The sequence below is a fragment of the Chiloscyllium plagiosum genome, chromosome 5 (genome assembly GCF_004010195.1).
Source record: "Chiloscyllium plagiosum isolate BGI_BamShark_2017 chromosome 5, ASM401019v2, whole genome shotgun sequence".
NCBI classification, from domain to species: domain Eukaryota; kingdom Metazoa; phylum Chordata; class Chondrichthyes; order Orectolobiformes; family Hemiscylliidae; genus Chiloscyllium; species Chiloscyllium plagiosum.
In genome coordinates this window covers 29,389,086-29,406,117 of record NC_057714.1, presented here as the reverse complement: position 1 = coordinate 29,406,117, position 17,032 = coordinate 29,389,086, and the positions used below count along the sequence as shown (strand labels likewise).

The 17,032-nt window shown below is 41.8% G+C and overlaps 1 protein-coding gene across 1 annotated transcript in view; it reads right to left on the bottom strand.

Annotated features, from left to right (window-relative positions):
• LOC122550241 (dynein axonemal heavy chain 11-like) overlaps nucleotides 1-17,032 on the bottom strand; it is a 456,308-nt gene that overhangs the window by 434,961 nt on the left and 4,315 nt on the right. Inside the window, exon 2 of the mRNA XM_043690997.1 lies at nucleotides 8,368-8,511. Coding sequence (XP_043546932.1) covers nucleotides 8,368-8,511 — 144 coding nt within the window. The remainder of the gene's footprint in view (nucleotides 1-8,367; nucleotides 8,512-17,032) is intronic.

The window sequence follows — 17,032 nt, the reverse complement described above, 5'->3', positions numbered from 1 at the left end:
AGTCCCCCATGTAGGGAGGTCTGCTCTCATAGGCAAGCTCTCACTGACAGCATACACTGATCTGATGCCTCTGGTGTTTACACATCTGCCTAGGTTAGCCTGTGATACATTTAACTTCACCACTTAAATGATGTAATGCTATCAGAATCTCTAGAATTCCCACCCTGTCTCACTTGTTGCAAATTATATTTCATGTACAAACAGGACTCGCAGAAAACCACTCGTGAGTACAAGATCCTGCAATCAATATCAAGTCCATGTCAATGCTTGGTTTCTGCACACCCAGTTAATTTGGTTTCTTTACACAAACCATGAACTGAAAGCCAAAGGTTCGCAAAGAATATAAACACATTTTCCCTATTTAAGCACTAAAGGTGATGGGACACTGCCTGGCTTGAAGCCTTACAGTACAAACACAAAGGCCCCATGTCTCACATTTTTTTGTACTTTAGATGAATTAAACTTAAACCAAATGTATGGAAAATCGTAAAGAGTACGCCTGAAATTGCCCAAGCCATGTTCACTATGAGATAGCTTTCTCACCAAACGCAATAAACAGTCAAAATCTACCCTGACTTATCCAAACCTGGCAGAGGCAGAAAGGTTTATGTTAACATCCTCAATCCGCACCTTCCATAGATGATTTCTTTTAGTGATTAATGAAATACCAACAAACAATTAAAGGGTGTAGGGTGCAGTTATACAGCATGGCTGCCTACAGACAGTGGCACCTATTCTGTGAACTAGCAGTGGCAACTGAGGTGGGTGCGTGTGTGTGTGTTTATGGGGCAAAATGTTAAGAAAATTTGCATGCATATGACAGCCATTTTGCTTTTTACGACCATAAGAAAGATAAACAGGAGTAGGTAGTTTGACCCCTCGAACACCATCCATGAGGGTCATGGCTTACCCAACACATGCCCACTTCACTGCCCTTGCCCTATAACCCTGGATTCTCCTACAGAACAAGAATTTAAGCTCAGTCTTAAACATACACAAGGACTCTGCCCCGCAGCTCTGTGGGAAGAAGTTCCAAAGACTCACAAGCCTCTAAGAAGACATTTCTTCTCACCCCAATCTTAAATTTATTAAACACTCCCTCAACCTCTACCCTGTCAAGCACTTTTTGAATCTTATTTCTTTTAATGAGATCACCTCTCATTCTTCTAAATTCCAATGAGTCAAGTCTCAGTCTGTTTAATCTTTGTGCATAATTCCTGGTGTGGAAGGATTGTCTTATTTGACTAAACTTTCTCTGAACTACCTCCAATGAAATACTTCCCTTCTTTAAATAAGGGGACTACAACTTGTTACAATACTCCAGATGATGCAGAGCACTTCAAAAGCAGCATGTTGAGGGTTGTTTGAATGGCTGTTTACTAATCTCATTCTCAAGTGCTGCCTTCCCTTCAGAAACCTGTGGGCCGAGTAACTCTGCTGTAAAGCACCTCAATAAAAATTCACTAATCCTACTATAGAGATAATCCTACAATTATACCAGCACATTGCAGACACATGCCTAAACTATGAATGCAATAAAAATGTATTCTAAGAATACAATCAGATGTTTTTTTAAATAAGAGATGTTATGTATGTACATGTCTGTCATACTACAAACCGACTGACCGACTCCCACAGCTACCTAGATTACACCTCCTCTCACCCTGCCCCCTGTAAAAATGCCATCTCATATTCCCAATTCCTTCGCCTCCGCCGCAGTTGCTCCCAGGAGGACCAATTCCACTACCGAACAACCCAAATGGCCTCCTTCTTCAAAGACCGCAATTTCTCCTCCGATGTGGTCAACGATGCTCTCCACCGCATCTCCTCCACTTCCCGCACCTCCACCCTTGAACCCTGCCCCTCCAATCGCCACCAGGACAGAACCCCACTGGTCCTCACCTTCCACCCCACCAACCTCCGGATACATCGTATCATCCTTCGTCATTTCCGCTACCTCCAAACAGACCTCACCACCAGGGATATATTTCCCTCCCCACCCCAATCAGCGTTCCAGAGAGACCACTCCCTCCGCGACTCCCTCGTCAAGTCCACACCCCCCACCAACCCAACCTCTACGCCCAGCACCTTCCCCTGCAACCGCAAGAAGTGCAAAACTTGCGCCCTCACCTCCTTCCAAGGCTCCAATGAATCCTTCCATATCCGTCGCAAATTCACCTGCACCTCCACACACATCATTTACTGTATCCGTTGCACCCGATGTGGTCTCCTCTACATTGGGGAGACAGGCCGCCTACTTGCGGAACGTTTCAGGGAACACCTCTGGGACACCCGCACCAACCAACCCAACCGCCCCGTGGCTGAACACTTGAACTCCCCCTCCCACTGCCAAGGACATGCTGGTCCTTGGCCTCCTCCATCGCCAGACCCTGACCACATGACGCCTGAAGGAAGAGCGTCTCATCTTCCGCCTAGGAACCCTCCAACCACACGGGATGAATGTAGCTTGGCACACCAGCCTCATTCCTGAAGAAGGGCTTATGCCCAAAACGTCGATTCTCCTGCTCCTTGGATGCTGCCTGGCCTGCTGTGTTTTTCCAGCACCACATTTTTCAACTCTGTTCTCCAGCATCTGCAGTCCTCACTTTTTCCATGTCTGTCATATAAAAGCAAAATACTGTGGATGCTGAAAACCTGAAACAACAAAAAAAACTGGCAGCATCTGTGGAGAAAAATAGTTCATACGCAGCCTCCCCTTCCAATACCACACTTGAAACATTAACTATTTTTGTCTCCACAGTTGCTGCTAGACCTACTGAGTTTCTCCAGCACATACTTTTTTTTTATTTTATACCTTTGTCATAGTCTAGCAACCACAGAAATATTGACAACTTCTGATATACCCTGGTAAAGATTCTACACAGGACGATCTACATGCCAAATAGCAGAAACAATGTGCAAGCTAAGTCACCCCACAACCAACAAATTAGGTCTAAGCTACGTAATCCTGCCACATCCTATAGACCAGTGAGCCTGACCTCGGTGGTGGGCAAGGTGTTGGAGGGAATCCTGAGGGACAGGATGTAAACGTATTTGGAAAGGCAAGGACTGGTTTGGGATAGCCAACATGGCTTTGTGCGTGGGAAATCATGTCTCACAAATTTGATTGAGTTTTTTTTGAAGTAACAAATAGAATTGATGAGAGTAGAGCAGTAGATGTGATCTATATGAACTTCAGTAAGGCGTTCGACTAGGTTCCCCATGGGAGACTGATTAGCAAGATTAGATTTCATGGAATACCAGGAGAATTAGCCATTTGGATACAGAACTGGCTCAAAGGTAGAAGACAGAGGGTGGTGGTGGAGGGTTGTTTTTCAGACTGGAGGCCTGTGACCAGTGGAGTGCCACAAGGATCAGTCCTGGGTCCACTACTTTTCATTAATTACATAAATGATTTGGATGCGAGCATAAGAGGTACAGTTAGTAAGTTTGAAGATGACACCAAAGTTGGAGGTGTTGTGGACAGCGAAGGAGGTTACCTCAGATTACAACAGGATCTGGACCAGATGAACCAATGGGCTGAGAAATGGCAGATGGAGTTTAATTCACATAAATGCGAGGTGTTGCATTTTGGGAAAGCAAATCTTAGCAGGACTTATACACTTAATGGTAAGGTCCTAGGGAGTGTTGCTGAACAAAGAGACCTTGCAGTACAGGTTCATAGCTCCTTGAAAATGGAGTAGCAGGTAGATAGGATAGTGAAGAAGGTGTTTGGTATGCTTTCCTTTATTGGTCAGAGTATTGAATACAGGAGTTGGGAGGGCATGTTGCGGCTGTACAGGACATTGGTTAGGCCACTGTTGGAATATTGCGTGCAATTCTCTCTCCTTCCTATCGGAAAGATGTTGTGAAACTTGAAAGGGTTCAGAAAAGATTTATAAGGATGTTGCCACGGTTGGAGGAGTTTAGCTATGGGGAGAGGCTGAACAGGCTGTGGCTGTTTTCCCTGGAGCGCTGAAGGCTGAGGGGTGACCTTATAGAGGTTTACAAAATTATGAGGGGGATGGATAGGTAACTAGGCAAAGTCTTTTCTCTGGGGTCGGGGAGTCCAGAACTAGAGGGCATAGATTTAGGGTGAGAGGGGAAAGTTATAAAAGAGACCTAAGGGCCAACTTTTTCACAAAGAGGGTGGTAACGTGTATGGGATGAGCTGCCAGAGGAAGTGGTGGAGGCTGGTACATTGCAACATTTAAAAGGCATTTGGATAGGTATATGAATATGAAGGGTTTGGAGGGATATGGGCCGGGTTCTGGCAGGTGGGACTAGATTGGTTTGGGATATCTGGTCGGCATGGACAGGTTGGAACAAAAGGTCTGATTCCATGCTGTACATCTCTATGACTCTATCCAATTATGAATAGTACTGGATGATAAAACAATTAACAGGAAGAGGCAGCTCCACAAAAATCCCCACACACAACAATGCAGGATCCCAGAACATCAGTACAAAAGAAAAGGTTAAGGTATTTGAATCAAGTTCAGCCAGAAGTGCCGAATGGATGATCTAAATCAGCCTCCTCCCAAGTTCCCCAGTGTCACAGATTCCAGCCTTTATCCAATCTGATTCACTTCACTAGACGTCAAGAAGTGGGTAGGCAATGACAATCTCCAACGAAAGAGAATCTGAACATTTCCACTTCACATTCAATGGCATTACAATCATTAAATTAACTATTAACATCCTGGGAGTCACCATTGACCAAAAACTGAACATAACCAGCCATATACATCCTGTCGCTATAAGAACAGGTCAGAAACTAAGAATTCTGTAGTGATTCACTCATAGCCCGTTGACCATCAACAAGTACAAGTCATGAGTGTCCAACAAGTCTCCAACTGCCTGGATGAGTGCAGCTCCAACAAAACTCAAGAAGCTTAATACCATTTAAGACAAAGCATCCCTGGTTGATGGGCACCGGATTATTCACCTTTAATATTAATTCATATCGCCAACACTCAATACCAACAGCATGTACCAACTATAAGATACACTGCACAAACTATCATGTTTCCTTCAAAAGCATCTACCAAACTCATAACCACTGTCACCTTGGAGGACAAAGGCAGCAGCAACTGAAAGATCTCCTCCAAGACACACACAATTGTGACTGTGAATTAGATCACTATTCCTTCACTGCCACTGGAAATTGTGGAACTCCTAACTGCACTGTGGGCCTAACTACCCACCAGTGATCATAGAATCCCTACACTGTGGAAACAGGCCATTTGGTCCAACAAGTCCACACCAAACCTCTGAAGAGTATCCTATCCAGACTCATTCCCTTTTACTCGACATTTACCCCTGAATAATGCACCTAACCTACACATCTCTGAATGCTTTGGGCAATTTAGCATTGCCCAATTCACATAATCTGCTCATCTTTTGGACTGTGGGAGGAAACCTGAGCACCCGGAGGAAACCCATGCAGACTCGGGGAGAATGTGCAAACTCCACACAGACAGTTGCCCAAAGCTGGAATCGAACCAAGGTCCCTGAGGCTGTGAGGCAGCAGTGCTAACCACTGAGCCATCATGTCGTAGTTAAAGGTTGCAGCTCACCTGCACCTACTCAAAAGCAATTAGGAATGGACAATAAAGGCTGGCTTTGCCACTGATGCCCATGTCCTGTGATTGGATTTTTAAAAAAATGTTTGAAATTGTAGTACTGGACTATTTTAAGTGAGTACTGTCAGCATCATTATCTTTCAAGAGGAAGTTGTGGAGTTGATTGAGGAGTCATTCGATGAAACTCACACTTGTTATTGGCTTAAAGAAGTTGAAATAGTAGAAATCTGTAAATGGTAATGTGCTTTCTGTCTCACTGAACTCATTACTTATAACATGAAAGGTAGAAATAAGGGGCATAACTGTCCCATATATTAATGGTTACTATTAGATAATGGGGATTATAGTTAGTTTAATTAACTGGACACTGATGCACAGTGATTACAACAGTGCACGTTCAAGTCCTGTACCTTATTCAACCCAGTCCAACACCGTCACCTCCACATCAAGTCCTGTACCAGCTGAGGTCACTATGAAGGTCCTGTCTTCTCAACCTTACCCCTTGCCTAAGACAAGATGACATTCAGGTTACATATACACCTCTCGTCTCCTTTTATAACAGAATAACCCTCCTGGATTATGGGGACTTTACTTTTGTATTCCACTACATAAATAAAACGAGTGTTCAATCCCAGACCCATGCTGAGTTAGAATTCAGCCGGGAATAGCAATGCAAGTGTCACAGCTTGCCTCAGGCAGAGGAAGGAATCCTGGTGATACATATTAATAGGTTAGCAGTTGAGAAGTGGATCGAGTTTTGCTTCTGTGCTCCCCACAACCCACTAAACTGAATAATCTGCTAACACTCAAAGTTCTTTAATTTAAAAAAAAACTTTATTCATAAAACTATCTTTATATACATACATAGTCACTAAAGCAGTTCAGTTCTATACAGTAGCATGTGAAGGAACAAACAAACATTGGAGGTTGACTCTATCCAACAAACAAACCAAAGGCATTTTTTAATTGTGCAAGATTATATTTACATGCTAACTCTCAACATCCAGCCTTACAGAGGAAGGACAAAACCTTCTCTGAGATATTGAGAGAGAGTTGTTGTATTCTTTAAAAACATACACCAGCATGAATCACTTCCCCAAGCTAAAGATGAAAATGTTAATTGACTCAGATAAAGACACCAGCTGATAAATCCAGCCTTTCTCACCTCCTTTTAGTTTCCAGGTTCCTGAATAATGGCAAACATGACCTGAAGGTGTTAGAACTGAGATGCTACTAAAATTTGAGGGAAGCAGTCTAATTACAATATTCAATTCCACTTACATCCCTGAAAAGCATTTGATTCTCCAACGCAGAATGCCTGCATATTTATGAAATAATTTTAAAATGCAGAATTAAATATTTTTAAGCAATCCTAAATTTGTTATGAAATCACATTTTGTAGCAAAATTACATTATTTATTAAGTGGGCTGAATAATATTTTTAAGTAACCTAAACAGCAGTTCTCAAAATAGCAAGATACTCACATAACTTTGTAATTGGCAAGGAGAAGTTATTAGAAATGAGCTTTGTTGTCTGGAAGTAGATCACCAGGACAATCAGTTTAAACTTATCAACCATGTTTGGCAAATCTGTTTGGAGGTTTTTTTGTGAACGATGTGATTGGCACAATGGATGAAGAGTGAATCAGTCAATGTGGTATATTTAGGATTTTTGAAATCCTTCAATAAAGTCCACATAAAAAGTTAGTGAACAAAACTAGATCGTGAGCCTGAGGTAACAACTGACATTGATTGAGAATTGAAAGACAGATAGAAAACAGAGGGCAAGAATTCTCAGATGGACAGGCTGTGACTAGTAGGATACCTCAAGGATCAGTGACTGAATCCTAGATACTCTCAATTTCTATTTGGATGTTGGACGAAGTTTCCAAGTTTGTTGGTCAAACAAAACCAGGCAACTGACTAATTTGTGAAGGGGGGTTACTTAAAAATATTGTTACAAGTCATTTTGACTAGAGGTCAAAATTATGCCAATAATTATACTCATCCAACTCCCTACCTGCCCCTTCTTCTGCAGTAATTCTGCAAACACATGCTCGCCTGTGTCTGACCAGTCAAAATATTACAGACAGTGTCTTCAATATAAATCAAACAGCTGTTGACTTTCAGAGGAAAAGACAGAAATTATCTGCCAAGATATTAAATCTCCCTGTGAAGAATCAAGGAAAAATAAATGCAGCCTGAAACCATTCAATGCATCAATCTACAGGATCCGTATATGACTGATTTCCTTTGGAAACTCAAACAATTTAGCATACGTTCCCTTCCTGGTCACCTCCATTTGTATACTAGTAGATGTCTTGTCTGGTTCTTGGATGAATGAGAGAGAGAGAGAGAGAGAGAGAGAGAGAGAGAGCGACTTGGAGTATTTTGCAATCTATCAGTGTAAAAGACAATAAACAGTACTTCCTGGTCTTTTCAAATACAAAAGGAGTCTGCATATTTCACAGTCACAGCATTTAAATGGTTAAATCTTCACGAGATTTATAAGCACGTTTTTTTAAAAAGCCTGCTGCATTCGACTGAGAAGCAGAAAGAAAGGGGAGCCATCCTATAAATGATCTTTTGGCCATAAGACATATTTATGTATTTGGTAAAACAATAATAAACATAAAACACTAAAACATACATTAAAAACAAAATAAACATAAAAATAAATTCATACTTAAAACAGAATGCAAATTAAACCATATAATTTGGCTCATCCAGCTTGTAAGTTCTCAAAATGTGGTTTCCATTTATTTGGAAACAAAGTACTCACCTCTTCGACCAATGTAGTAATTTGATTTATTGGAGATGCAGACAAGTGCCCAAACAGTAGAGCTCTTCTGTAATTCTCTTTTAGAACAGGACCACTAATTTTCTTGATTACATAAACAACTTTACTTTTGAAGTTTGAAGGTAACTGAAAATAAATTAAAACATGATTTGAAAATCAGTTATGTTTACTAATTACATACTAGTTGATAAACATAAATAGTGATGTGCAAAATGCTACATTTTTGAATACACAACAGCATCCGAAGCTGTCTGCAATTGCTGTTATTCTGTGTTGTTGAGAACCCAGCAGCATTTAGGCTTGGCAGCTCTAATATTCTCTTGTTGGTTGTCACAAATTAAAATTCATGCACAATGCTATGATCATCTATCATCAGCACAAAGTTCCACACTCTCATCACTTCTCATCTTTCAAGCATATCTGCACTTGTTCCTCATATCTCAGTGAGCTGGCTTCAAAACTCTCACCACTGCCTTTAAATCCCTCTAAGGTGATGTGACTCCATACCATGCTTTATATATACAATCTGTTTGTTCTTGCAGTGTTAATGGATGATGAAACAGTCTGCTATCCATGAAATGCAAGATAAAGACAGCATGCAGTTCTTAGGCTGATAAATAGTAAGTAAAATGTATACCACGCAGATGTGAGGCAATGCCAGAGAGTCTAAACACTTCTCCATAAGAATCACTGACATTACGAGCAACCAATCTCCGACAATCAACATTTTGAAGGACACTGCTCATCTGACTAGGCCAGTTATGGTAGCAACTAAAGGAGGTTAGTGGCTGAGTGTTTTATGATGTGTGGTTCACCTCCCAATCATTATTTCCTTTAAAATCATGGTGTGATGCATGGCTAATTTTTTTCCCCCCAAGATACAGCATTTTTAAATACTTTGACAACCCCTCTCCCCCAGCAGTAACCCATTCACAGTTTACACAGCTACTCCACACAATACTGGTGTACATAGCTGCACTGGCCACTGTGTAGGGGTCAGGCTGTAACTTGCTAAGACTTCTATGACTTCTCAAACCTGTGATTTGCTTCACCTAGAAACAGCTGTGTGGGCATGTCATGCTGATCATCATCAAATTCAGCAACCATTACAAACACTATCCTAAGTTGCACATAGTGTAGTTCCTTCACTGTCTCCACTCAAAATCTTGGAATTCCCTGCTTAACATCATTGTTGATACTTTCAGCATAAGAACTGTAGCAGTTCAAGACAAACCACAATGGTAAAAGCTGGGAAGTAAATGCTGATCATCGGCCAGTACCCAATACTGTATGTATAAACATACACCACCAATCAATCCTCTTGAGCAGCTTCTGCAAAGTACTCGGAGCAGTGTTGAGGAAAATGAGGAATGGCCGGGGAATAAGAAAAGAATAGGAGTGTCAGCTTGAAGGTGATAGATTGCTTTGGGTTAGAAAATGGAGAGATAAGAATATCAGCATGAACTGTGTCAACTTGAACAGAGGATGGAGAACCATTCCCGGGATAGGGGCTTTAATTGGAAAGAATGCTGACTTGAAGCACCGAGATACAAGGACAAGAGTCTGTAGTGGGTAGTGTTAAGTCCACTTCTATTTTTTGGACTATGGAATAAAGTAAGTGGGAAAAGATACTACTTTAAATTAATGAACGGTGGAAAAACATGCTATAGTCTTTAAAAAACAAAAATCTCTATGACTCTAAGTTACTAGAACTCTGTGTGCATTGTATTGATAATGTGGTTATTTTCAAACAGTGGGCGAGGATACTCAGCTCATCGGCACCATATTTTATGTATGGGGCATTTTGCTTAGTGGTAGACTTTTAATTGGTTTTTCAACAAGGACAAGGTGTGTGTGTGTTGTGTGCATTAGGAGTGATCGGTATGGGGATAACTTCTTGATTGGTTCCTTGGAGAGAGGCTACAGCTTTGTGGTTGGACAACACAGTGCTTTCCCTTCCAGTTTGGGAAAGGGGAAGCACCTAAATCCCTCTCTCCCTCCCTTCTATAAGGGGAGATGTAAGAGAAAATTCTGAACAGCTTGTAACTCTCTTTGCAAATTTCCTTCTTGAAAGGAAAATAATGGCAAATCTTCAACCAGGGGAGTGAAGAGTGAGATTTGATGTGACCCCCAAGCTCATGTTCTCATCAAAGAGCCAAAAAATCCCAGAAGGGAACTAAAGGAAAACATTCAATTGAGACCTATGATCCAGACTGATGGCAGAACCGTATTTCAGCATTTTCAGTTCTTTCACAACCCATAATATTTGTGTCTTGTCTTGCTTCTTTGCATCTGTTTGTTTGTGTATGATTGTTTTTCTTAAGATAAAGTTTAAGTTATAGTGTGACACAGTAGCAATTCATGTTTTTCGTGCCATTAATTAGATCTGTTTTGATTGCAATAAACAACTGTTTTCTTATTGTGCAGAGAAACCTGGTGAGCATTTTCTTTTAACCTGGGTTCATCAGTCAGGTAAATTGGAGATTTTGGATGGTTTGATTATATATTTTCACATCTGTGAAGACTGGGAAATAATGCAGCTTGATTTCCAATGCAATACCCCAGTGAGTCTTAACAGCAGAAAAGTCCCAACAAAAACATAAGGGAGAAAAGGTAAATGCATAAATATCAATATAAATAAGCCAGATAAAGAGGGGTAAGAGGAGAGTAAATAAGGGAAAATTGTTTCCATGCATGAACCTAAGGGTCAGGATAGAAATACTTCAATGTCATTGTGACAAATGTATAAATAGTAGTAACAATCAGGAGATTACCAACAAATACCTACAAAGGATGACAAATTCTCAAGAAATAAAAGATATCCATATATTTTGCCAATGGTTTCCCTTATATAAATCATGAGACGTTAGCAATACTTGCAGTATAACTTCTAATAAATCTAAGCCTTTGTATTTATTTTCAACATAGAAATAGTAGAGTTCTATTCAGGAAAGTTTTAGAGCTATCAAATTTTCATGGTTTTTGTCTGATCTTCTAATGTGTAGATTTTAATAATTTTTAGGACCTGGAAAGTTTACATCATTGAAAAAGGGCACATATCGCACTATGTTTTTAATGTGTTCTTGGCTTTAAAGATGAAAATGTGTTGCTGGAAGAGCGCAGCAGGTCAGGCAGCATCCAAGGAACAGGAGAACCGACGTTTCGGGCATAAGCCCTTCTTCAGGAAGGGCTTATGCCCGAAACGTCGGTTCTCCTGTTCCTTGGATGCTGCCTGACCTGCTGCGCTTTTCCAGCAACACATTTTCAGCTCTGATCTCCAGCATCTGCAGACCTCACTTTCTCCCCTTGGCTTTAAAGATCCCAAGGTAACCCGACTGTATGGCTCGCGTTCTCTCTGGAGCACATGCCATTCTGAGCTGTACACAGGGAAACAAGCCCTAGTACGTGGACACTGCTGCGACATTCTGATTACTGTGAGCCCTATGAAAACACTCACACACACCTCTGCCAACCATCATGCCCAAGGCAGCCACCCACAGGAAATACCTTCAGCCCATGATCTCCCATATTCCCAAATCCCTCAACTCCAAAGCCCAGAACCGCAAGCTCTTTAAACCTCACCATTAAGGGATGGGAATAAGTCCTATGGCCTCTCTGCATTTACAATCAGGTGCACCAAACTTTCTAGACCTATGCTGAGAACGTTAATAACTGAGTATCCCTACTGCTTCAGACAGGATCTAAATCATGTGTTAATCAATATTTTGTGTAAATGTATTATTACTCATATACTCTTGTACCCTATGGCCCCACTTAAAATATCCACACTCCCATTTTTTAAGACTCTGTCCATCTTACCCACACAAGAATTATTTTTAAAAGATGCTTGTGAATTGGAGAAGCTAGAACTATCTTCCTTGAAAAAAATAAAGCAAAAGGGAGATTTTAGTCAGGTATTTAAAATTGTGAGGGATCAGAGCAGAATAAATAAGAGAAAATTGGTCCCATTCATGAAAAGACGGAAAATGAAGGTGCACAACTTTAAAGTAATGGTCAACAGAATCAATAACAATATGAGAAAAAGAAAGGGTGGCACGGTGGCACAGTGGTTAGCACTGCTGCCTCACAGGACCAAGGTCCCAGGTTCAATACCAGCCTCAGATGACTGTATGTGTGGAGTTTGCACCTTCTCCCCGTGTCTGCGTGGGTTTCCTCTGGGTGCTCCGGTTTTCTCCCACAGTCCAAAGATGTGCAGGTCAGGTGAATTGGCAGTGCTAAATTGCCCATAGTGCTAGGTGCATTAATCAGGGGAAATGGGTCTGGGTGGGTTAATCTTCAGAGGGTCTGTGTGGACTTGTTGGGCCGAAGGGCCTGTTTCCACACTGTAGGTAATCTAATCTAACCGCAAACAGTGAATAGTGGTCTGGAATGCACTAACAGTATAGTGGAAGCACGTTCATTCAAAGCAGAAGTAGGCTGTTATTTGAAATGGAAGAATTAAAGAGAATAGCAATAAATGATATATTTATTCGTGACCTAGTACATCCTGAAAGGTGCTACATAAATCAAAGTGCTTTAAAACCCATAAAGTACTTTGACACTCTGGTCACAGTTGAAATGCAAGGATGGCAACAGTCACCTATGAATTTGAACACCTAGGTTTCTTTGCTCATTTACACACTGAAGTTTGGCAAACTGAATTGAAGGGCCTATGTCCGAAACGTCAATTCTCCTGCTTCTCAGATGCTGCCTGAACTGCTGTGCTTTTCCAGCACCACACTCTCCAAACTGCATTACAGTCACCCTGCTTAATCTTCTCTCTTTCCTTAAACAGGCTGACATGCCTGACAAAATTAATTTACAAAAATGCTCATCGAATTAACAGTTGAAATGCTAACATTTCGAATATATAACTATATGTATCAAATGGCATTGGGTCTTTAATGTAAATCCATACATATTTACATGAGATATAAAGTCATAGAGATGTACAGCATGGAAACAGACCCTTCGGTCCAACCCGTCCATGCCGACCAGATATCCCAACCCAATCTAGTCCCACCTGCCATCACCCGGCCCATATCCCTCCAAACCCTTCACTTCCTCTGGCAGCTCATTCCATACACGTACCACGCTCTGCGTGAAAAAGTTGCCCCTTAGGTTGTCTCTTTTATGTCTTTCCCCTCTCACCCTAAACCTATGCCCTCTAGTTCTGGACTTCCCGACCCCAGGGAAAAGACTTTGCCTATTTATCCTATCCATCCCCCTCATAATGTTGTAAACCTCTATAAGGTCACCCCTCAGCCTCCGAAACTCCAGGGAAAACAGCCCCAGCCTGTTCAGCCTCTCCCTATAGCTCAAATCCTCCAACCCTGGCAATATCCTTGTAAATCTTTTCTGAACCCTTTCAAGTTTTACAACATCTTTCCGATAGGAAGGAGACCAGAATTGCACGCAATATTCCAACAGTGGCCTAACCAATGTCCTGTACAGCCGCAACATGACCTCCCAACTCCTGTACTCAATACTCTGACCAATAAAGGAAAGCATACCAAACGCCTTCTTCACTATCTCCAATACACTTCCAATTTTGGTGCCATCTGCAAACTTACTAACTGTACCTCTTATGCTCGCATCCAAATCATTTATGTAAATGACAAAAAGTAGAGGACCCAGCACCGATCCTTGTGGCACTCCACTGGTCACAGGCCTCCAGTCTGAAAAATAACCCTCCACCACCACCACCATCAAAGGTCTTCTACCTTTGAACCAGTTAAAGACAGCAGAGACATAATTACATATAAAAGATATTGCCACTGTAAAAGTGAATGCTGTCAGAGTATTAACAATGTTAATGTGATCCCTAAATTCAAAAAGAGATTGAACAATTCAGGGCACTTAAATCAATTAACTTAATGTCAGCAGTAGGAAAGATTCATTACTCCAACACATAATAGAAAAACATCGAAAAACTGAAAAACGCAATAAAGAGGGTTTCAGAAGAGGATTTGACTGACATTGCTGAATACTGAAGTTATTCTGAAGAGGTCATGTCGGATTCGAAACATTAACTCTGTTTCTCTCTCCACAAATGCTGCTAAAATGGTTGAATTTCTCCAGCAAATTCTGTTCTAATTTCAAATTTCTAGGATATGCCTTATTTTAGTTTTAGATTAGATTAGATGATTTACAGTGTGGAAACAGGCCCTCCGGCCCAACAAGTCCACACCGACCCGCCGAAGAGCAACCCACCCAGACCCAATCCCCCACATTTACCCCTTCACCTAACACTGTGGGCAATTTAGCATGGCCAATTCACCTGACCTGCACATTTTTGGACTGTGGGAGGAAACTGGAGCACCCGGAGGAAACCCACGCAGACACGGGGAGAATGCGCAAACTCCACACAGAAATAGCTGGAAAAGCTCAGCAGGTTCGGCAGCATCTGTGGAGAGAAATCAGAGTTAACATTTTGGGTCCAGGGACCCTACCTCAGAATTGATGAAAGACAGGGCGGGGGAAGGGAATAAGGAGTAAATGATAGGTGGAGATAGAGCCCAGGGAGAAGAACAGTTAAACAGACAAAGGAGTGAATAACAATCAACACAGGAGAATAAATAGCTGCTAATGGGGACTGTTAGTGGCTAACAATGGACGGTATGTAATAACTGAATATGTGATAACAAGGCTGTTCAGAACAGCACCTCAGTTCCTGCTTCGGAACTCTACAGACACTGAGTTCAACAATGTTAGGGTGGGAGCTACCTACCTTAACCCAAACCCCAAGTCTTGTTATTACAAGGGTTCACACAACCCATTGTTAGCCACTAATTGCCCCCATTAGTAGCTGTTCATTCTCCACTTCTTTATCTGTCCGTTCTTATCTCTCTTTGGGGTCTATCTTCACCTATCATTTACTCCTTACCCCTTACTCCCATTCTATTTTCTGTGTAAGTAATAACTTTATTCTAATTACCATCAGTTCTGAGGAAGGGTCACTGCACCCAAAACATTAACTCTGACTTCTCTCCACAGACGCTGCCAGATATGCTGAGATTTTCCAGCAATTTCTGCTTTTGTTTGGGATTTCTAGCATCCGCAGTTTATTTTTGGTTTTTGTGTTTTTTTTTGCAAAACTAACACAAAAAGTAGATCAACGCTAAGTAATAGATATAGTTAATATAATTAAATTTCCAAAAGGCCTTAGAAAACACATAGACTCCTGAATAAGGTCAGAATATGTCACAAGGTACAGAATGGTTGACAAGTAAGATACAAACCGAAAAGCAGAGAGTAGGGACTAAAGGTGATTGTTATTATTCTACAAAGGATCAGTGCTGAGATCACTCTTTTTCACCATTTACATAAACAATCTAAATTTGGGAACAGAAATTACTTTCAAAATTTGAGGATAACACCAAATAATGTGGTGCACTTACTGCAGTGACAGGCTGGTGCCAAAAGATATTACTAAACTTGAAAAAGTATGACAAAATGGTCAAACAAAGGTGTGAGATACGGTAGAGCTTTTCAGTTTGTATCTGGCTTTTAACCATTCTGTACCTTGTGGAGCTTTTCAGTTTGTATCTGGCTTTTAACCATTCTGTACCTTGTGACCTGACCTCATATTCTGAGGAGAAAGTGAGGTCTGCAGATGCTGGAGATCAAAGTTGAAATTTTATTGCTGGAACAGCACAGCAGGTCAGGCAGCATCCAGGGAACAGGAGATTCGACGTTTCGGGCACAGGCCCTTCTTCAGGATTCCTGAAGAAGGGCCTGTGCCCGAAACGTCGAATCTCCTGTTCCCTGGATGCTGCCTGACCTGCTGTGCTGTTCCAGCAATAACGTTTCAACTCATATTCTGACCTTTTTCAGGAGTTTTCTTAGGCCTTTTGGAAATCCAACGACATAAAATGCAGAAATATATGCCTAAACTCACAGAAGTATCACAATATGGTCAAACGTAGGTGTGAGGTACAGTCGAACCTTTTGGTAAGAAGCATAAAAAGACTAGGTAAAAACTCTACACCTCCATCCACAATGACCAGGACCTCCAAGCCCTCCGCTTCTTCCTCTCCCAACATCCCCAACAGTATCCTTCCACCGACACACTCATTTGTTTGGCCGAACTGGTCCTCACGCTTTACGATTTCTCTTTCAAATCCTCCCACTTCCTCCAGACCAAAGGGGTAGCCATGGGCACCCGTATGGGCCATAGCTACGCCTGTCTCTTTGTTGGCTACGTAGAACAGTCCATCTTCCGTAGTTACAATGGCACCACTCCCCACCTCTTCCTCCGCTACAATGATGACTGCATCGGTGGCACCTCGTGCTCCCGCGAGGAGGTTGAGCAATTCATCAACTTCACCAACACATTCCACCCCGACCTTAAATTCACCTGGATCATCTCTGACACCTCCCTCCCCTTCCTGGACCTCTCCATCTCCATTAATGGTGACCGACTTGACACCGACATTTTTTACAAACCCACAGACTACCACAACTACCTGGATAACACCTCTTCCCACCCTACCTCCTGCAAAAATGACAGCCCGTATTCCCAAATCCTCCACTGTATCTGCTTCCAGGAGGACCAGTTCCACCACAGAATACACCAGATGGCCTCCTTCTTCAGAGACCACAATTTCCCTTTCCACGTGGTTAAAGATGCCCTCCAACGCATCTC